Consider the following 23,207-nt stretch of genomic DNA (forward strand, 5'->3'; position numbering starts at 1 on the left):
TCCTTAGTTACAGCTTTTCTATATTTATTGTGGATACTAGTTTTAATTCTTTCAGTACTTTTGTCAGTTGGATATTACTTTTAAAAGTTATGTGGAAATATTGAGATGGAAAGTGAAAATGTGAAAAGTAACGAGAGATTTTTCCTGTATGTATTTAATATGAGACATACTTGTGAACTCTATACTATAGTGCATTCAGATAGTATTCAGATCCCTTTTTTGACATTATGTTACATTGTATCCTTATGCTAAAATCATTTAAATTCATTTTTCCCCTCAACTAAACAATAATCAGTACCCCAGAATGTTGAAACAAAAAGGATTTCAGAAAGTTATGCAAATTTATTAAAAATAAAAAACCCAAGTATTGACACAATGTACACATTACTTAGTTTAAACAGCTTTGGAAGTGATTACAGTCTGGAGTCTTGACAAGCTTCACATACTTGAATTTTGGGATTTTCTGCCATTCTTCTCTGCAGATCCTTTCAGGCCCTGTTCGGTTGCATGAAGACCATCAGCAGACAACTGTTTTCAGATCTCTCCAGAGATGTTCAATTGAATTCATATCTGAGCTCTGGCAGGCCAACTCAAGGACGTTCACAGTGTTGACCATACACCATTCCTGTGTTGTCTTTGCTTTGTGTTTAGGGTCTTTGTCCGATTGGAAGGTGAACCTTTGGGCCAGTCTGAGCTCCAGAGCATTCCTAACCAGGTTTTCATTAAGGATATTTGTGTACTTTTCTCCATTCAGCTTTCCCTCAACCCTGATTAGCCTTCCAGCCCCTGCTGCTGAAAAACAACCCCACAGCATGATGCTTGGCACCGTCATGCTTCACCTCTGGAATGGTATTGCACAGGTTAAAAGTAGTGCCAAATTTCTTTCAAATATGACACTAATCTTGGTTTCATCAGTCCAGAAAACCTTGTTTCTCACAGTTTGATAGTACTTTAGTTGCCTTTCTTTACAACTTCTAAACTGTCTTGCATGTGTCTTTTACTGAGGAATGGCGTGTATCTGGCCACTTTGTCACAAAGCCCAGAATGGCAGAGCGTTGCGCTGATGGTTGCTATTCTGGACATTTGTTCTGCATACATTTTCTCTGAAGGACAACTAGAGTCACCATTGAGTCCTTGGTCATTTTTCTTACCATGGCCCTTCTTCCATGATTACTCAGTTTGATTGGGTGGCCAGCTCTAGGAAAAGATGTGGTTTTTCCAAATTTAATTGATTTAAAAATTATGGAGGTCACAGTGTTCTTGGGAACCATCAATTCTTCTCTAGGTCTGTGCCTGTAGACGATCCTGCCTCAAAGCTCTGCAGACAGTTTCTTCAACCACATGGCTTGTTTTTTGCTCTAATACTTTGGGACCTCCTATAGACAGATGTGTGTCTGTCTTAATCATGTATATTCAGTTGAAACGACCACAGCTGAACTCTAAATAAGGTGTAGAAATATTTCAATAATGATTAATAAAATGGAACACACTGAACCATATTTCAAGTGACATTAGCAAAGGGTCTGAATACTTGTGTCAATGTGATTTTTGTTCAGTTTTTTATTTTTACAAAATTTGCAAAAATTTCTAAAATCTGGTTTCCAAGGTATCGACTTTTGCTTAATTTGGGGAATAATGAATTTTAAGGATTTTAACATAAAATTGCGACACAGTGTTAAAATTAAATAAAATGCAGTGTATCAAAAGTCTTTTTAAAATAAATAATCCATTAAAATGAGTGAATTACTGGAGGTTAAAATCCATTAGTAAAAAATCAAGTCCTTTACAAACAACGCAAACAAGGTTAAAACAATGGCTTGAAGCAGTCTCTTAAAATCCAAAGCATGGTGCCTTCTTCTTTCTACCTGGCCGCTCCCCTGCTTCTCCCATCGGGCTTCGCAACAGGGGAGTCGCCCTACCTGCAGGTGCAGCTGCCTTCCACACTGGTCCAGTAGCCCTCCGATCCCTGGCTACGTCGGGCTCCATCCGGACCGAGACTTGGGTTCTTTCCCCAGCAGCCAGGGTGCTCATGGTGGGGTTAACCAGCCTAAAGCCTCCACGACTGCCGCTGCCTTTCGACGGCCAGTCGTCTTCAATACCGGACACTCCAGCTCCATGATTGCTCAGCTGGAGCGACTGCTTTCTTCAGCCCCACCGAGTGTTGGCCAAACACTCCTCTGCATGGGTTCACCTCCCATCTGCCTGCCTTTTCTCCATCGAATCTGCTCTCTCTCGCTCGCTCTCATGCACCGGGTTTCCTCTACCTGCTTCCTTCTCCATTAACCTCCAGTTCTTTCCTGTTCTCCCCCTAGCTGCCTCACTCTTCTATTTATCACAGGGATGTGGATCAGATATGGCAATTACCAGTTCCCGGGAACAATTACGGATGTAGACAACTCCTCAACTGTGCACTTAAGCTAGGATCTCCCGCCTCACGAATTCCCCGGGAACCGATTGGCCACACATACCACGCCCACTCACTAAGCAGCGAGTGCGGCGATTATTTATTTAAAAAATGTCCTTATTGATTTGAGCTGTGGACCCTCTACGCTACATTGTCCAGTCGTTGTACAAGAAAAAAACCCGTGTTTCTTCAGGAATGTCGAAGAGGTATAGTACATACCTTAGAAATATTTTTCTACATGAAAATAGGTATGTGTCTCATTAATCGGCCAAACCGGCAACTGGCCATTTGTCCAGTCCCGAGGTGGCCGGTTAAGAGGGATTGTACTGTATTATTAAACCAGTATTATTTAGTTCAAGGTTGTGGGTTAACAGAGCCTGTTTTGGCAACAGTAAAATGTCATCCCCATACTTGGTGCCAGTCTGTTGCAGAGCTCATTTATGCACATATCCTCTTCTACTCCTAGGGTCAATTTAGTGTGACAAATTCACCTGTGGGGAATATGCGTGGAATATGCATTTTGTCTTTGTCTACTAGAAAGAGAGGTTAGGAGCATGCGCTGATACAGCACATTGCCGCACCCACCGCATGACAAACCAAATTAGGATCCCAGATTAGGATCTGAGTGCAGCCATGCGACGGGTGACACCTCAGCACCACACTAGTTGAGATTGAGTGTAACAGTGTGAGGTTTTTTATGGTTGCTGGAGTGCCAATTCTGCCACCAACTCCCAGGTTTTTCCCTGCAGGTTGGGGGGCTTAAATTCTTGGCTTCATACCCAGGACGGAGCAATTGCAGGTTAAGGGCCCAACGAAGTAAACTCACTTTTGTTGTTTACAGGATTTGAACCGGCAACCTTCCGATTGGCAGTGCAAATCCCTAGCCTCATAGCCACCACTCCGCCCACCATTTTGTCTACTAGTAACCCAGTTAAATTCTTCGATATGGCAATGTTTGAAGTATGAGGTAATTTCTCATGTACAAGAAATAATTCTATGTGTATTTATACACAACTTTGATGGTATATTTTAGTTATTGCAAAGGTAGATAATTGAGATTTATTTACCTACAACCTCCTGACGTGGTAGACACCAATGTTTTTTTTCTAAAATAAATCTCTGTACCGAGTTATTTTACCATTATTAAATACTTTTAAAATGTATATATCATAACAATCACTTTCAGTGAACATTGCCAAAACTGCTTCCTGCTTTCCATTGGTGGACTGGTGACTAAATGCACACAGACCATATGTCATGTAGTTGGTGGACAGCATTGGACACAGTAGTGTCTATGTTTTTGGGACCTTTATACTATTTAGATCAGCTTAAGGTTTAAGTTATGATTTATTTTGTGTGTTTTTTTTGGCTAGGATATTTTTCTGAACTTCAGATGCTCCAGGCTGAGGTTTCTTAATCTGGATGAAAATGGCCTCTCTGTGGAATCGTACAAGTAGCGCAGAAATTAAGGTGCCTCACACTAGAATGGAAGATGATTCGGCTATCCAGGTGTGAACTATTTTGTTTTACTCTTTGTGCACTATCTTTTAGCAAATGATAAGGTTGTGCTCTTGCTCTTACTGTTGTATTCTTAATACTGTATTTGAGAAGTCTAAAAAACTTTCCATGCTAGCACACCAAACATAAGATGCAACCTATCTTTTTTCACTACAAGGTTTTAACACTGTTTAATGTGAAACTCATTTCTTGTAATATGCACTGAATTCTATAATGTTAAAAATACATAGAAACTATTAAGAGTTTCAGGAAATTCAAGAGCGTACTCCCTGCTTCACTAAACATAAATATTGCAATTTCTCCATACTGTGATTATGTCTCCTACCTGGACAGATGCAGCAATTAGCTGTTGTAGATTGGCAAAATACTGTGTGTTATGCTGGTGCACAGATACATTTGGATTTCTAACTAGACATATAGTAGATATTAATTTAAATAGTATATATTAAAGGAATTGAATTGATAAAGTCTTCAGAGTATTCAAAAGAACACAACCTACTCTCCAATTCTCCAGACTTGTTGAAGAACACAACCATTCAAAACCTGCCCGCCAATGTCTGCATTGGTTAAGTAATTTGTAAACACTAAATGAGCAGCAGTCTGTTGCAGCATAATTAACGTAATTTTATTTAACTTACGAAATCCAGTTTAGGAGAGCAGAACCTATCAGAAATGCATTTTGCCTAATGAAGGAACCAACACTGTTTTAACAAAATCAAGCACCATTTTGTCTCATTGCTTTAGGCACTTTACGTCAGCTATTTATAGCTGCACTGCCTTTCTTTATGTAAAATGATTTGATCCACAAGAAGGTTGTTGAAATAACACAGTTCTTTGGTTCACCAAAGACAGAATGTTTCACCTCTATTTAATTTGTCAATGTTCTTTAATAGTTGTGAAAGTGTTTAGTTATACAGTATACTGCAGCCTTTCAATTTTTGTCTTTATAATACATTTAAACTGGTGTGCATGTTTTAATGGTTTTCTTTGATTTTCAAAATTAATGTAGCTGGTTAGAAGCTACCAGTAGTCTTATTTCCTGGAACAAATGTTATGTTCTCTGTTTTATTATTAGAATATTTACACATTTGTGAAAAAGCTTGGCCAGGGCAGCTTTGGAGTTGTCTATGAGACTGTTCATAATGAGACTGGAAAAAAATGGGCAATCAAGAAAGTAAACCGAGAAAAAGTAAGTATATAGCTCATATAACAGAATGGTAAAAGTATTAATTTCATATTGTACCTTAAGATAAAATGTATATTAACATGAAAATTACTATAATGACTATTGTGAGTCATTATTCTTGTCATTTAAGAAACCTGGTAAATATCTATCTATCTATCTATCTATCTATCTATCTATCTATCTATCTATCTATCTATCTATCTATCTATCTATCTATCTACATTGATTAGGGATAACATTCTCAAATCTGCTTAGTCAAGTTCATGAACAATGGGGCCGCAGCTTCCCTCAGCAACATCAGGCATAAGGCAGGAATTGATTCTGTATAGGGTAGCAGCCCATCACAATACTCTGTAATGCACAGACCCACACTCACACAAACCCACCCACACACATACAGAGACACACAAAATGAGGGAATTTAGAATCACTGTTTAACCTGACATGCACATCTTTGAAATGGAGGTTGAAGCAAGAGTATCTTGAGTACAACAGACAAAGAGACTATACATACTTCAAGCTTAGCATGGGGTTTAAACCCAGGATTCTGGATCCGTGAGTGATTACTATGGTGAAAGGATTATGTGCAACGCGGTGTATAAACTCCTTTTTTTGCTTTTTTTTTTTTTTTTCCTTTTTATTAATTTTATTGCAATCCATACAAATCAATCAAGTTTTTACAAAAAGAAAAATTGAGTTAAGAACAAATCAATCCCCACCCCTGAGAGAGAGCAAGCCAAACGGCATGAAATTTAAGACCTGTAAACATACCTAAATTAATAAATTCTCTGTGCTTTATGAGATTATTTTAAAATATTACTGATTAGATCCTGCCATGTTTTGAAAAAAGTCTGTACGGATCCTCTAACTGAGTATTTGATTTTTTCCAATTACAAATAGTATAACACATCAGTTTCCCACTGACTTAAAAGAGGAGAGTTTGGGTTCTTCCAGTTTATCAGAATAAGTCTGCATGCCAAAAGTGTAGTGAATGCAATCACAATTTGTTTGTCTTCTCCACTTTAAACCCATCTGGAAGAACCCCAAACACAGCTGTTAATGGGTTAGGAGGGATTGTGAGTCCAAGGCTGTCTGAAGGTAATTAAAATTTTTGTCCAGAATAATGTTAATTTGGTGCAGGCCCAGAACATGTGACCCAGTGAGGCTGGAACGACAGTAGTTTGCAACGTTCGCAGGTTGGATCATGCCCTGGAAACATTTTGAGAGTTTTAGTCGAGACAGATGTGCTTGATATATAATTTTGAGTTGTATAATTGTATGCTTTGCGCATATGGAGCTCGAGTGAATTCTCTGCATTGCTACTTTCCACTCCTTTTCTGATATATTAATTGAGAGATCTTTTTCCCAGTGTCCTCTTGGATCTTTGAAAGGGAGGGATTGTAAAATGATTTTATATATTGTAGAGATTGAGCAATATTTTTTCCAGCATGGATGTGGGTGCAAGATGAGGAAAATCTGGAAGGTTCTGTTTAACAAAGTTCCTGATTTGAAGATAGTGAAAGAAATGTGTAGTTGGAATGTTAAATTTGGAATGTAATTGTTCATAGGATGCAAAGGCGTTGTCTATATAAAGATCTCTAAGCAAGTTAATTCCAAATTTTTTCCAGATATTAAAAACTGCATATGTTTGTGAAGGTTGAAAGAGGTGGTTCTCTTGCAGAGGTGCCACAGATAGAAGCTTCTCCATCTTAAAATGCTTTCTACATTGGTTCCAGATTCTAAGTGAGTGGAGCACAATTGGGTTATTAGTGTATTGCTGATAACGTGTGTTTATTGGAGCACAGAGCAAGGAATACAAAAAGTACTGCAGGATTTTACTTCTATTGCGGACCAAGCCTGTGTATGTTCTTCTATTTGTGTCCAGGTTCTTATCGCCTGTATATTTGCTGCCCAGTAATAAAACTGGAAGTTAGGTAGAGCCATGCCGCCTTCTGCCTTTTGTCTTTGTAGGGTCGCTCTTTTGATGCGTGGATGTTTTGAATTCCAAATAAATGAGGTTATTGTTGAATCTAATTGCTTAAAGAATGATTTATTAATGTATATTGGAATGTTTTGAAATAAAAAAGGAGCTTAGGAAGAATATTCATCTTAACAGTGTTAATTCTTCCAGCTAGTGTGAGATGAAGGGTTGACCATCTATGCAAGTCTTGTTTAATTTTTTCCATGCAGGCGGCAAAATTTTGTTGATAAAGAGCTTTATGTTTACTTGTGATGTTTACCCTAGGTATTTAAACTGTTCTGCAATGATAAAAGGTAGAGTATCTAATCTAATATTATATGCTTGAGAATTCACTGGAAAGAGTACACTTTTATTCAGATTAATTCTGAGACCAGAGATCTGTGAGTGCTGCTAAGACTGTAGGCACAGAATTTTCTGGGTCTGATATATACAGTACCATATCATCTGCATATAATTAAATTTTCTGTTCCAGTCCTTCTCTGCTAATCCTCATTATCTGATCAGTATTTCGACAATGTATTGCCAGTGGTTCAACGGCAATTGCAAACAACAGCGGTGACAAGGGGCATCCTTGTCTAGTACCACGTTCTAGTTTAAAGTAGTCTGAGCAAATGTTGTTGATGCAAACTGAAGCTTTTTTTGCTTTCTGATATGTAGGCTGGAAGTTCAGCTGTTTGGTTATTGGAACGAGAAGTTGGAATCCTAAAGCGAGTTCATCATGAACACATAATTCACCTTGAAGAAGTATTTGAAACCCCAAAGGTAGGAAGATCAAAGCAATGTTTTGTCACATTGACTTGAGAAAAGATATAAAAACCTTCTTATTGTGTGTCTTTTGATAATAGAATGCTGCTTAATATAAGGAATAAAGTGCTGAAAATGTATTTATATATGTTCATCAAGCTGTAGTCCACTTACTTAATAGTGTGACACCATGAAGTTGTAAAAGTGATTCACCTTTATATAAAACCTTTTCAAATCTTGTATTACACAAATCAACCATTTAAAGCAATGCAGGTTTAATTGGCTATGCTTTCATTGGAAACAATAATTTTAGTCTAAAATGTACAATAGTATAAAACTGCAATTTAAATATTAATGTTCTCATTTCTCAGATTCGTAGGAAAGTTTTTTTTTTATTATAAGTATTTTTCAAGTTGAAGTTATGTTTACAATTGTGGTACACACATTTTAATTCTCTGCTTTGTCACTTTATAAACCAAGGCTACTCATCTGAATTTCTATAGATACCATAGTATAGTACCCCTGGCGGACTCCTCATGCATTGTAACTTAAACCCACTCATACTGAAAACCTGATCCTCCATGCTGCTTCACACAGGGTAGTACAACTCAGCCTAATGCACCCATAGTCAGTCAGGTCCATAAATATTTGAGCAGTAACATAATTTTTATAATTTTGGCTCTGTACGGCACTGCAATGAATTTTAAATAAAACAATCAATTAATTTAAGGGGTTTACCAAAAATATTGTATGAGCTGTTTAGGAATGACAGACATTTTTATATACTGTCCCGGTCCCCCTATTTTCAGGGACTCAAAAGTATATGGACAAACTAGCATAACCATTAATATAATGATCATTTCCAATATTTGATTGAAAATCCTTTATAGTCAATGACTGTCTGAAGTCTGGAACCCATTGCCATCTCTTAGTGATGGGTTTCCACCCTGGTGATGCTTTGCCTGACCTTTACTGCTGCTGTCTTCAGGACCTGCTTTTTCATTGGACTTTCCATCATCAGTTTTCTCTTTAGTAAATTAAATGCATTTACAGTTGGGTTGAGGACAGTTGATTGACTTGGCCATTGAAGAATATTCTACTACTTTGTGTTGCAAAGCACTTGGTTTGCTTTCACAGTATGTTTTGGCTCATTGTCTGTCTGTATTGTGAAGCGTCATCCTCTCAGTTTTGCAGCATTTGGTGGAATCTGAGCAGATAGCATAGACCTATACACTTCACAATTCATTGTGCTACTTCTGCCAGTAGTCATATAATCAGTAAACACTAGTGACCTTCTTCCATTGGCAGTCAGGCATGCTCATGCCATAACACTGCCTCCACCATGTTTCACAGATAATGTGGTATGCATTGGATAATGAGTCTTTCCTTTTCTTCTCCATACTCTTCTATTTCCATGAGTCTAGTACATATTAATCTTAGTTTACTTTTGCCAAAGAAAATTATTTCAGAACTGGACAGACTTTTAAAAAATATTTTCTGTCAAAGTCTAGTCTGCCCTACCTATACTTGAGGTTTACCAGTGGTTTGAACCTTGTGGTAACCCTTCTGTTTTTACTTTCAAGAGGTCTTCTCTTGATTGTAGACTTTGGCAATGATATGGCCTACCCTTTGAAGAGTGTTCTTGGTTTGTCTTCACCAATGAAAGAATTCTGCAATCATCCAGCAAAGTTGTCTTCCCCAACTGTCTAAGCATTCTGGAGTTGCTGAGCTCATCAGTGCATTCCTTCTTTTTAAGAATGTACCAGATGGTTTATTTGACCACTCTTTGTGTTTCTGCTGTCTCTCTAAAGGGTTTGTTTTGTTTTCTCAGCCTAATGATGGCCTGTTTTTACTTACATGGACAGCTCTTTGAACCTCATATGGAGAGTTCACAGTGACAGCTTCCAAATTCAAATTCCACACTTGCAATTAATTCCAGACCTTTTACCTGTTTAATAGTTAATGAAATAATGAGGGAATTGCTCAACTAAAAGTCCACACTTCAATCACATAATGGTTGCTTTATTTCAAATCCATTGTGGTGGCATTCAGAGCCAAAATTATGAAAAGTGTGTCACTGTCCAAATATTTATGGACCTGACTGTAAGTTTTGATTGGTAAAACAAGCACACAGCCCATCCTCACCATAATTGCAATTACAAAAACCTCAAAAACATTTTTACTTGCTCTCAGCTGGATTCAGTGAAGCTTTGATGAGTAATAATAGGTATTTTAGTTTTTCTTGACCCATGAACATTTTCTGAAAATATCCTCTGTTTGGAGCTTTACCTGTTTAGTGACCTCCACAACCTTATTCCCAATTTAAGTGACCATTTAGTAACACATACAGGTGCTGGTCATAAAATTAGAATATCATGACAAAGTTGATTTATTTCAGTAATTCCAGTCAAAAAGTGAAACTTGTATATTAGATTAATTCATTACACACAGACTGATGCATTTCAAATGTTTATTTTTTTAAATTTTGATGATTATAACTGACAACTAATGAAAGTCCCAAATTCAGTATCTCAGAAAATTAGAATATTGTGAAAAGGTTCAATATTGAAGACACCTGGTGCCACACTCTAATCAGCTAATTAACTCAAAACACCTGCAAAAGCCTTTAAATGGTCTCTCAGTCTAGTTCTGTAGGCTACACAATCATGGGGAAGACTGCTGACTTGACAGCTGTCCAAAAGACGACCTTGCACAAGGAGGGCAAGACACAAAAGGTCATTGCTAAAGAGGCTGGCTGTTCACTGAGCTCTGTGTCCTAGCACATTAATAGAGAGGCGAAGGGAAGGACAAGATGTGGTAGAAAAAAGTGTACAAGCATTAGGGATAACCGCACCCTGGAGAGGATTGTGAAACAACCCATTCAAAACTGTGGGGGAGATTCACAAAGAGTGGACTGCAGCTGGAGTCAGTGCTTCAGGAACCACCACGCACAGACGTATGCAGGACATATGTTTCAGCTGTCTCATTCCTTGTGTCAAGCCACTCTTGAACAAGAGACAGCGTCAGAAGTGTCTCACCTGGGCTAAAGACAAAAAGGACTGGACTGCTGCTGAGTGGTCCAAAGTTATGTTCTCTGATGAAAGTAAATTTTGCATTTCCTTTGGAAATCAAGGTCCCAGAGTCTGGAGGAAGAGAGGAGAGGCACAGAATCCACGTTGCTTGAGGTCCAGTGTAAAGTTTCCACAGTCAGTGATGGTTTGGGGTGCCATGTCATCTGCTGGTGTTGGTCCATTGTGTTTTCCGAGGTCCAAGTTTTAGAGCACTACATGCTTCCTGCTGCTGACGAACTTTATGGAGATGCAGATTTCATTTTCCAACAGGACCTGGCACCTGCACACAGTGCCAAAGCTACCAGTACCTGGTTTAAGGATCATGGTATCCCTGTTCTTGATTGGCCAGCAAACTCGCCTGACCTTAACCCCATAGAGAATCTATGGGGTATTGTGAAGAGGAAGATGCAATACGCCAGACCCAACAATTCAGAAGAGCTGAAGGCCACTATCAGAGCAACATGGGCTCTCATAACACCTGAGCAGTGCCACAGACTGATCGACTCCATGCCACGCCGCATTGCTGCAGTAATCCAGACCAGAGGAACCCCAACTAAATATTGAGTGCTGTACATGCTCATACTTTTCATGTTCATACCTTTCAGTTGGCCAACATTTCTAAAAATCCTTTTTTTGCATTGGTCTTAATTGATATTCTAATTTTCCGAGATACTGAATTTGGGACTTTCATTAGTTGTCAGTTATAATCATCAAAATTAAAAGAAATAAACATTTGAAATACATCAGTCTGTGTATAATGAATGAATCTAATATACAAGTTTCACTTTTTAAATGAAATTACTGAAATAAATCAACTTTGTCATGATATTCTAATTTTATGACCAGCACCTGTATATTACAAAAGCTTCTGGGTGGTTTTCATTTATGTAATTTCTGTTCCATGTGGTTTTCCCACAAACTTGATATCATCTTCAGACCTGATTATAACAGATTTGCTTTGTTTTCACATGTAACTTATCTACTATATATCAGAAATGGTTGGAGGCAAAGTTATATACAAATCTTCGAGATTATGCCCATCTTATCGTACATTGTTACAGTTGTCTGTTATAAGAAATCTATTGCTGTTTTCCTTAACCAGTAGATTATTTCCAATAATGGTTCTACAAGATGTGAAAGTCTGTTAAGTTTTTTTTTTTGTCATTGTTAAAATAAAAATATTTATGCTCAACCTAGTTAATGGTGGATTTTCTATTACTGTAGAGTTTTATTATTCCACTAATTCAGTGGCTTTGAAAAATAATGATTTGTGCGCAAGAAATATTTGTCATTGGAAATTGGTGAGGCTGATAACAGAAATGAAACCACATATTGGAAATATTCTTTACTGCTTGTCTTCATGTTAATGGCTTAATGTATTCATAGGCATCTTATCTGATTTCATTCAGTTGGGTCAAAATCGGACTTCAGTGTGGTATGCACTTGTCTAAGAAACATTTTTGCTATAATTGTTCTTTGTGGGCTGCAATAAGCTGGTATTGAAAATAGTTGAACTAGTGTATCCTTGTCATTAAATTTAGCAAACAGTGCACTGTTCATATGCTTTTTGCTTTATGAATCTACTTTTCTTGTTAATTGTTTCTCCTCTAAAGTATTTCCTTCAAAAATGATAATTAACAGAAGACAGGCAATAGTTTCATGACGAAATATTATCAACAGCAGCTACTAATTGTCATTCAGTTCCTTTTACATTTATGGGCTTATCATCATGTTGCTACTTTGTAAGAGAGATAACACACTAAAGTACTAAAAAGAAGTTTATGAAATTAAGATTTTACCTTAAATAAAAGGCACAACTCTGTTAAATTCCTCAAAGAAGTAATGCAAACTCTGATTTAATATTACTGGATTGTCCCAGACAAATGTATAAAAAACATGTCATGACATTGCCTTAAGTCAACAGTTAAAGTAAAAGCAGAAATTTGCCCCTGATTGAAATACCCATCAGAATGAAAATTAGATGCTGAGGTAGCTCCATAACAGAATTTTGAAACCAGGTTTGTAAATAAAAATCTTATTTTGCTCTGTTAATTTAGATAAGATGATTCACTTCAGCCTAGCTTAAGTTATATAGTACTAATCATTTGTTGCATTCTGTTGCAGTTTCAACAATATATTCATATTTATAGATCTTTAAATGTCTTTGTATTACTTACAGAGGATGTACCTTGTGACTGAGCTGTGTGATGGTGGAGAACTGAAAGAAATTCTACAGAGAAAGAAATATTTTACAGAAAATGAGACCAGACATATTATCTCCAGTTTAGCAGCAGCAATAGTTTACCTTCACAAAAAAGGTAAAGCAAAAATAGCATTTATACATCTGCACAAGTATAGTATTCTTTTTTTTTTATAAAGCTGCATGCAATATAGTACGAAGAGTAATAATTAATAGTACTAATCACTAATTAGTACTGAGCGTAATTGCATTCAAGTTATTACATGTACATAAACAAATTTTGGCAGACAGGAGAGTTGTATCCAAGGCTAATTTGACTTGCATAATTTCTATGTTAAAGAAAGTGAGAAAGTCATCTCAAGAATCTGGAAAGAATGTGGGTGTAGGTGTTCTCACTATGTAATGTAATCTCACTTTAGTGGTGTTTTGCATTAGGACTCGTTTTTGGACTTTTTTATAACTCGAAGGCAGGCATTTTTGAGTGACCATGAAATACATTTTAACCCTAGCCATTCTGGAAGCATTTATTAACTGATGCTAAGTTGAAAAAGTGCCATTTTAAAAGTGGTGGTCTTCTTACATAAAGTGTACTGCCTGTCTCAGGCAGAGTTCTGTTTCTTGCTAACACCAGAAATAAGCTGTTCTTTGGAATTTCCTATCCTGTTTTATCTTCATTTTTGGTGTCATGCTACTGCAAGTGACATTCCTCTTTTTTCTTTTTCCCTAACCTTACTGGATTGGTTCACTTCTTGGCTCAGAGTCTCTTCTTGGTGTGTCCTGGCCTGAATCATTTGCGATCACTTATTGGAAAAGTCTAAACAGCCACCCCAAGTCCCCCAAAGTTCTCAATTCCCTGTCTAGTGGCGATAACTATGCTTCTAGTTTATTTTGTAGAGGTCCAGGAATAAACTGTGACAACATTAAGAATATCAAAAAATAATTGTTTTTGTCACATAAAAACACATAAAGGAAAAAAGACTATAGGGAAAACACTATAGAATAGTTGGTCAGAACCACTTCAGTTAATGTCGTGTGAAGGCATAATAATTTTTTATATGATCTGAAATGTGATTTTTTTTTTTACATTGTAATAGCCTTCATTCTGAATGTTGTGCATGCCTGTACTGCCAGTGTAGAGATTTCTTGCCAGAAAAAATAATATATGTATAAATCTTAGAAGATGACAATGATGCAGTCTGAAATGGTGAAAATGAAAAGGAAACCCATGTGCAAATCAAAAGTGATAGTCAAGAGCATGCTAAGATCAAAAAAAGCCTAAATATTCTTGAAAAGCAAAGAATAAAACAACAGCTTTGTTTGTAATTTATTCAGAGGTAGGTAGACGTGGTCATTTTAAGTAGTGGTGATGCTTTTGTTAACAATGCAATTGCACAAAATTGCATCACCTATAGCAGGAACAAAAGGATGTCAGAAAAAGTAAAGAAAATAACAATAAAAGATATTGAAAGACTGGAAAAAATATTCCAAAGCCTGAAACAAGTTCAGAAACAAGTTTAAATGAAAATGAACTCTAAAATTCATAACAAAATTTAAGAAATGTAGGCATTTAAATGTACTCATTTATTTATTTATGCTCAAAAATATTTTGGTAGTCTTTTGTTAACCACTGTACATAACAAATTGTCAGACTGAGAACCTTATTATAAATGTGCACTGTTATTTACCTTTACAATACATATAATGATTTCCTGTAATGATATTTTTTTCTCATTAATCAGTTAATTATAAATTGGAACTGGTAGCTTTTACCAGTTTTTACTTTGCAGGATGTGATATACTTTGTTAGCACTTACAAGATTTTCCTGTGTAGACGTAGCATATTATAAATCACCTTACTATTTTTAAATGTTGTGCTGTTATTTCATTAAGATCTTAGATCAGTGGTTAACAGGTTCACTTCATGCCTGCAGATTTTTATTCCAAGCAGTTTTAAAAATCAATGAGTCACCCTTATCTAACTGATTTTGTTGTTTAATTAGATGACCTTTTTCTCCAGTTTTCTGTTCAGAAAAATGCTATAGTGTCATATTTACATTGAGAAGAAATTTAGATAGTTTAGCTTAAAATGTTCAGCTTTCTTTAACCATTAATTCAACTTTTCCTGTAGAATTTGTTACTTAATTATATGCAAATACAGTGCATATACAGATGTAAATATTAGGGTTCATTCATACTTGAGCATTGTATATTTTCCAGTATTTGTTTAGAGGTTTCTTAAACTTTTAAAAATTGCTTAGCATGTGTTTTTCATCAATTTTGAGACTTTTTTGTGTGATTTTGGCCACTTTTAAGGTATTTTCAAAAATGTTTTCAAAGAAGTGTTTTGTAGGAAAAATATTATTTACATCATTTAAATTTTGTACCTTATGAGGTGCTGTCGTGTTGTGAGGTGATTATTATGTCTCTAGAAAGTCTTCTATGACTTTAGTGCCTGGCAAACACAGTACTGAAGAGCAGGTGTTGTCAGTGTGGTGATTGCACATACAGTGGGGGAAATAAGCATTTGATCCCCTGTTGAAGTTTTAAGTTTGCTCACTTACAAAGAAATTAACTGTCTCTAATTTTATGGTAGTTTAATTTTAATGGAGAGAAACTGAATATCACCCAAAAATCCAGAAAAACACATTACATAAAAGTTATAAATTGATTTGCATGTCATTAAGAAAAATGAGTATTTGATCCCCTACAACCCAGCCAGAAATCTAGCTCCCACAGATTGACGGTGTCCTCGTGTGGCACTTCAGTAAAAATTATTTTTTGAATTAACTTTTCGTCAATATCACATTGAATTTTGATTCCGTGTTTGGACTTACATCGTGACAATGCAAGGTATAACTGCCCATGAGTGAATATCATTTCTTTATCACTATTAAATAAACTTTTTCAAATGTTTGTCCCTGTGATTTGTTAATTGTCATAGCAAAAGCTATTTTAACGGGAAACTGTAAACGTTTTAATATGAATGGCATATCAAGATCTCCTTTGGTGTCTAATGTTCTCCGCAGAAGATGTACTACATTACCTTTCTTGTCACCTGTTAAAATTTTACATGTCATTGCCGTTTCTCGGTGCTAGGATTGCCTGTGTACTCATTTCTGCTGTTGGTAACCCTGCGGGATGAAATTCATCGATAAGATTTCGACATAATAAGTCTTCTTTTATTGGGAACTTAAAGTGAGGAAAACATAAAAATTTATAAAAGCTGAGAGCACAGGAACTGTCTGACAAAAGTATTCGCATGAATGAGAGGCAAGTGGACCGTGGGCGTGGTTGTAAATGGTTGAGAGGAGGGCAGGACTTGAAAAAATCTCTTGGCAAAAGTCTTGTCTCGCGGGGCTTGAAAAAATTTCTTGGAAAAAGTCTTGTCTCAAGATTTTATTTTATAATAGAGAGATGTAAATTTAATATTAACATTACTTTCTAAGATTATATCCAAATATCCATTCCCTGTGGCTCCGCTCACATAGAAGTGAAGCAGGAAATTCTTTCAAAATCTATAAACAAATAAGTGTTGCTATATAAGTGGAAGCAAGTTACGCTCTAAAACACAGAGGTAGGCCGACTCCCCACTCCTGACATCGCGCTTTCCCCCTCCCCTCAGCCCACAGCCTCTGTCTTGGATTAGCACAAATGTATTGCTCCTACATGCGAACTATGATTCTTAGTGCAATGAGAGAAGTCGGAAAATCAATTGGAATCCTGAAGCAAATTCTAGAAAAAAACCCGACATGAATCCATAAAGTAGTTCTCTCGTTTGACAGCTAAGCGGGTAAGATATGCCCCGAGGCAGGCTCATGAGTGAGGAGGGCCTTGGCCCACTACATCTCTCTTGGATTCTCTCAAATAAATCAGTACTGCAAATGAACTATGATACTTAGCGCAATGCGAGAGGTCGCAAAATCAACTAGAATGTTCAAACAAATTATAAAATAAAAAAAAAAAAAATTTAAATCCATTTAGTTCCAAGTAGTTCTCTTACGGACAGACATGCAGAGAGATAGACAGAGAGATGTTGGATTTTTAATATAGAGAGAGGGATTTAAGACCAGAGAGTCTAACAGACCTTCAGCTTTACACTTTAAATGATAACTTTTATAGTAAATATTATATGAAGACCATTATTGAATGAGTTAAAATTGACACTGCTTAAAATCCCATCTCATCTTTGTGTCTTGCAGATATTGTGCATCGGGATCTAAAATTAGAGAACATACTAGTTAAAAATTATGACAATGATAATTTAAATGAGAATGAAATACTTCTTAATATAAAGGTAAGATGTTTTGTGAATATCAGTATGTCCATAACAAACATTTTATATAACTGATGAACTTTTTGAATTGGACTGTTTTTATTTTTACATGTATAATATTCTAATACTGTGAAGTTCTGTGCTAATGGAATTTGGTAGAGGAACAATCATAAATAATGGAACAAAAAGTTCTGTATTAATATCAAGAAATTATTTTTTTAAATTATGCCAGTGTTTTAAACTCCTATACAAAATATGTGTGTTTAGGAAATTTCAAATATTTGTTTACTGTGATGTGTGTTTTTTTTCCTTCAAATAACCGTGGAAGGCTAAAAAGTCATATCAAGGAGTTTTATAAATTGCACTTTTATTTTTGTTAGGTTACAGACTTTGGTTTAGCAGTGCAGACAGGTGGTGTTGGAAGTGAAAATATGCTACAAGCAACATGTGGAACACCGATTTATATGGGTAATCAGAATTTTATTATTGGTCCTAGTGCAAGTTATAAAAACTGCCTGTGAGAGAGAGACTGATAAAACTTTAGTAAAGTGCAGTGCAAATTACTAAATATGGTTTCTGTTTTTCAGTTCAGTTAGATATTAAGTTATTTTTTTTTATATGCTGTCTTGGTCAATCATCCATGACATTCTAAAACAGTACTATGAGTTTACTGCATTTTTAAATGACCCCATACTTTCCATTGTTCAAAATAAGCCATAGGTAAATAGATCATCAGTACTCTCGAGCCATTACTAAACAGAATTCTTGTGAAGATATTTAAAGAAGGAAGTAAAACTCCCAAGAAGTAACAGTACATCTGGTACCTATTTAAACTCTCCTGGAAATGTTCTTATTTTTAAAATGGAGTTCACTAACGAAGTTCTGGGGGAAATTATTACTATTTTAAAATGTATAACATGTAAAGTAAAACATTATAAATAGTTAATGGCAGTACAGCAATAAAATATCTGGACACTTTAGCAACACCAGAGATGCACAGTTTCTCTGGGGTGGCATCCAAACCCTCACTAATTACAAACCCCCACCACAGATGTGTGAAGGTGACATCACACTGCTTAACTGCCTAAATGACTTCTTTGGCCTGTTGGAGACACAAAAGAGCACACCGGCACAGAAAACCATTGTTGTTCTTAGATTTTAGTTCAGCATTCAACACAATCATTCCCCAGCAGCTAATACAAAAACTCGGCCATTTGGGACTCAGGACCTCTCTGGGTGTTGGGTGTTGGACTTTCTTACAGGGAGGCCACAAAATGTGTGAGTCGGCAATAACACCTCTAAGACCATCATGTTGAGCACAGGGGCCCCACAAGGGTGTGTGCTCAGCCTGTTGCTCTTCACCCTGTTGACCCACAACTGTATACCAATCTACAGTTCGAATCACATTGTCAAGTTTGCGGACGATACAACTGTGGTCGGCCTCATCACCGACAATGACAAAGCCAACTACGGGAACAAGCCAACTGGTCCAGGGGTGTAAAGACTACAATCTCTTCCTGAACGTGGGAAAGACCAAAGAGATTATGGTCGATTTCAGGAGAGGTCATTCACAGCACCCCCCACTGACCATCAATGGTGTAGCTGTGGAAAGGGTGAGTGGCACCAAGTTCCTGGGGATGTACATCTCAGAGGATTTCTCCTGCTCAGATAACACCGCATCACTGGCCAAGAAAGCTCAATCTGCCTCTACTTTCTACGCAAACTGAGGAGAGCACAAGTTCCTACCCCATCATGTGCTCTTTCTACCGGGGCACAATCGAGAGCATCCTCACTAACTGCTTCTCTGTGTGGTATGGAAGCTGCACTGCCTCCTGTAGGAAGTCCCTTCAATGCATAGTGGATACAGCCAGTAAGATCATTGGTGTCCCAATGCCCTCCCTCAAGGGCATTTTCCACACCCGTCTCATCCGTAGAGCCATCAGCATTGCTGGTGACTCCTCCCACCCTTTTCACTCCCCTTTTAGCCTCCTCCCCTTAGGGAAATGGTACCGGAGCCTCCAGACCTCCTCCACAAGACTGTTTAACAGCTTCATCCACCAAGCTGTCAGGATGCTGAACTTTGTCCACTACCTTCCCCCCTTGCCCCCTGCCCCTGGACCGTAACAAGAGTCACTATCTATCAAGTACCCTACCTCAGCTGGTATTATATAAGGACTTAATATTACAACTTCTACTAACTGTCTTTTTGTACATCTCATAAGCTACTCTATAATGCACCTTCTCTTTTTTTTTTTACTCTAATTGGCTTTTGCACTAATGACTATTGCACATTGTACACAGGTCTACTTTACTAGTTCTAATGTTATTTATCTTATATGTTGTACTTTATACTTTTTATATTTTATTGTACTACGAAGTTGAGAGAGAAACAGTATTTCGATTCTCTTGTATGTTCTGCACATATAGTGAATTGACAATAAAAGGCTATTTGATTTGATTTGATTATTTGATTTGATAAACATTAAACCTCTTAACTGCTCTACTGTAAACCTAATCTGCTATCCTTAATTTAAAGGTAGAAATCTATAAACTGTATTTAGCTGCTTCTGCTATTCATGTAGTATATGTTTAAACCTAGATATGAATTTTAAACCAAAATTGTAGGACTCTCAATTATTAATTTTATATGTTAATTGTTAATTATTAATTGTCTCTACATTTAACAGCTCCAGAGGTTATCAATGCACATGACTATAGTCAACAATGTGATGTTTGGAGCATTGGTGTCATCATGTATATGCTGTAAGTAAAGCTTGGGTCTGCATAGGTCTTTCCAAAGGCAACCTGGTTTTCCTACCACATTAAAAAATCAGTTAATTTTAGTTAAATAGGTGGCTCTATGTATGTATGAATGAATGCATGAATGAATGAATTCTTCCTACTGTAGAAGAACACCACATTTAGGGTTGGTTCCTACGTTTCAATCTGTTTCAGTCTGTCAATGTGTTTGCTTCAGTATCCACATATCTAAACTAAATGATCAGTTTAGAGATAAATGGATAGAAGGGAGATAGAATCATAGACATTTCAAAAAAATTAACAATTTTAATTTCTTTTAAAATGAAATACTTATTGCGATGAGCAAATACAAACATCAAATAAATAATCACAAACAATTTAAAAAAATAATATTGGAATAAAAAAAAAGTGCTAATGGGGCGATCAAACGGAATGTTAGAAAAATAGTGGCTAGAGAGAAAAAGATTAGGGAGTAAGGGAAATAAAGTATAGCTTTGTTTGGCATCCCTTAATGTATAGTTAAAGGTTTTTGGAGTTTCCAGAGTCATTTAATATAATTGCTGAAGAGGATGAATCTAAAACCCCATCAGACTAACAGCATAGCTCCCATCGAAAGGCCTGGTTTATTCAGTGAAAAGCCTTCTCTGCATTCAGTAAGCACTGGGTAGCAGAAGAAGGCTACACCAGAAATATAAAGGACATGTTAGAAGTCATCCACAGCATAACAAAACTTAATAAAACCCATCTGATTAGAGTGATTTCATTTTTGGATGACGGTTTATTAATGCCAAGTTTTGTCAATGGCCTACCATCAGAGTTAATTAAAGAAATTGGGCAGTATTTTGAAAAATCACATTCTTTGTTTTCTTTTAAATTTCAAAATAATTGAGGTATTAATTTTATTTATGAGATGGCAGTAATTAATAACAGTAAAATACTTTAAAAAGCTATTTCCAAAAAGTTGCTAAAAATTCAGGAGAAATACCATCAGGTTATTATAACCTGCTTTCATCCTTATGTGACTGCAGAGGTATGCACCAACTCTTCCATAGTAAGAAAAAAAAAAGATTTACCTTAAGTTAACGAAAGTAAGGATAAATATTACAATTAATGTAGCTTTGGGGACCTAGACCCATTAAAGGCCCTACTGGTGCTTTATAAAAGTGTTCAGGGCTGATTTATTTCCTGGCTTTTGTCCAATAAGAACCATACCTAATGCCCCCAAATGTGTCCTTTGTTTCAGTTGCTACTTATCTCTATATGGAACTCTCCTCCATAGCATGTCCAGAAGTGAACCAAACTTTTGCCTTCTGGCCTGCTCTTTTATTCTAACATCTGTATTCATGTTGCCTGAAGTGGTTACGGCTCTTGTGGTGTCTTTTAGCCCCAATGTCCTCCTCTATGGAGTTTTTGGTGACCTCAATAGGTGTTCCCCTCACAGTGGATCTTCCCAGAGAGATTTAAAGAACATGCCTTGAGGTATCAGGACTTCCTAGTCTCTTCCTTGGGGTTTGCTCCTGTGCCTTTATGAGGTGGAAGATGAGTGAACCATGACAAATAGAATACAAAGTTTTTCTAAGTTCAGAGATCTTGGGGAAGACCAGACCTTCTGGAAGACAATTCAATTGAAGGATATGTGTTGAAACTTTTCAAAAATAATTCTAAGTAAAGTTGATAAAAGCTTTTGTTAATGTTGTTTATTGGTTTTGAACACTGATTTACGTTTTATAGCTGAAATGGAGACAAATGACTTGCATTCCCTAAGCTTGATAGTCATTATTTACTAGGTTTTGTTCCAGACACATAGTATACCACTTTCGTGTGCTTTTTGGAAAAACAGAGGTTTAATTCCAGTTTGCTGTGCGTAATTAATGACTCATTGTCAGAGTCTGCCACATGAGCGCACACACTTTCTAAAGATGTCAGATGTGACTCATGCTTGGAAATCTTCTGCCTTTTCAAATGAGCCCAACCATTGTGAAATCATGATTAGAGTATTTCATAGGTAGCCACTATCACTATTATAAAAAGATGCAGAATTAATTGTAATGAATTTGTCAAGTTTAGAAAGTAGTTTTTGGCAAAAGTCAATAAAAGTAAATTAAAATCAAACAATTGAAAAACAAAACATTGCTAAACCACATTTTGGTTGGTAAGAGACAATTGCGGAAATGACCCTTTATCTGCTGCAGCCAGGTGTTACGTGGGCGACCTCTTGGCCTGGTCCAACCAGTCGGCTCCCCAACAATGAAGATCTTACGAGCTGGATCGCCCTCTGGGAAACGCAACACATCGTTGTAGTGCCGTAACTAACGCTCCCTCACAATGCTGGTAATGTGCCTCATTCAGGACTCCATGAGCAACTGCACATTCGATACAAAGTCAAGCCAACGGTAACCAAGGATTTTCCAGGGAGACACAGTACCAAAGGAGTCCATTCTTCGTCTCAGGTTACTGGATAGCATCCATGTCTCGCAACCATATAGCAAGACAGGAAGCACCAGGACTCTAAAGACTTGGACCTTCTTTCTTTTGCATAGATATCAGGAGCAGTACCCATTTGTCACAAATCACTCCTGACACTCTTCTCCGCCCTCTCCACACTGCCTGCACTCTCTTCTTCACCTCTCTTCCACATTCCCCATCACTCTATACTGTTGATCCCAAGTATTTAAACTCACCCACCTTCTCCAAATCTACTAATTACATCCTCACCATTCTCTGACCTCCGTCTCATTCACACACATCCTCCATTTCTCCAGTGTCTCCTTGACCTGCTCTCTATTCTCACTATAGATCACAATGTCATCCGCAAACATCATAGTCTATGGGGACTCCTGTATAATCTCATCAGTCAACCTGTCCATCACCATTGCAAATAAGAAAGTGCTCAGAGCCAATCCCTGATGTAATCCCACCTCTGCCTTGAATACATCCATCATTCCTACCTCAGACCTCACCACTATCACACTTTCCTCGTACATATCCTGTACCACTCTTACATATTTCTCTGCCACTCCTGACTTCCTCAAACAGTACCACAACTCCTCTCTAGGTACACTGTCATATG

General features: G+C 36.9%; 1 protein-coding gene across 3 annotated transcripts in view; it reads left to right on the plus strand.

Moving 5' to 3' along the window:
- The window catches only part of stk33 (serine/threonine kinase 33), a 122,047-nt gene that overhangs the window by 87,685 nt on the left and 11,155 nt on the right, over positions 1-23,207 (plus strand). For all 3 annotated transcript variants that reach the window (XM_039748409.1, XM_039748418.1, XM_039748424.1), the window contains 7 exons: positions 3,778-3,913; positions 4,998-5,111; positions 7,747-7,851; positions 13,084-13,222; positions 17,304-17,398; positions 17,758-17,845; positions 20,065-20,140. In XM_039748409.1, coding sequence (XP_039604343.1) covers positions 3,827-3,913; positions 4,998-5,111; positions 7,747-7,851; positions 13,084-13,222; positions 17,304-17,398; positions 17,758-17,845; positions 20,065-20,140 — 704 coding nt within the window. In that variant the 5' untranslated portion in view covers positions 3,778-3,826. The remainder of the gene's footprint in view (positions 1-3,777; positions 3,914-4,997; positions 5,112-7,746; positions 7,852-13,083; positions 13,223-17,303; positions 17,399-17,757; positions 17,846-20,064; positions 20,141-23,207) is intronic.

The sequence above is a fragment of the Polypterus senegalus genome, chromosome 1, assembly GCF_016835505.1.
Source record: "Polypterus senegalus isolate Bchr_013 chromosome 1, ASM1683550v1, whole genome shotgun sequence".
NCBI lineage: Eukaryota > Metazoa > Chordata > Cladistia > Polypteriformes > Polypteridae > Polypterus > Polypterus senegalus.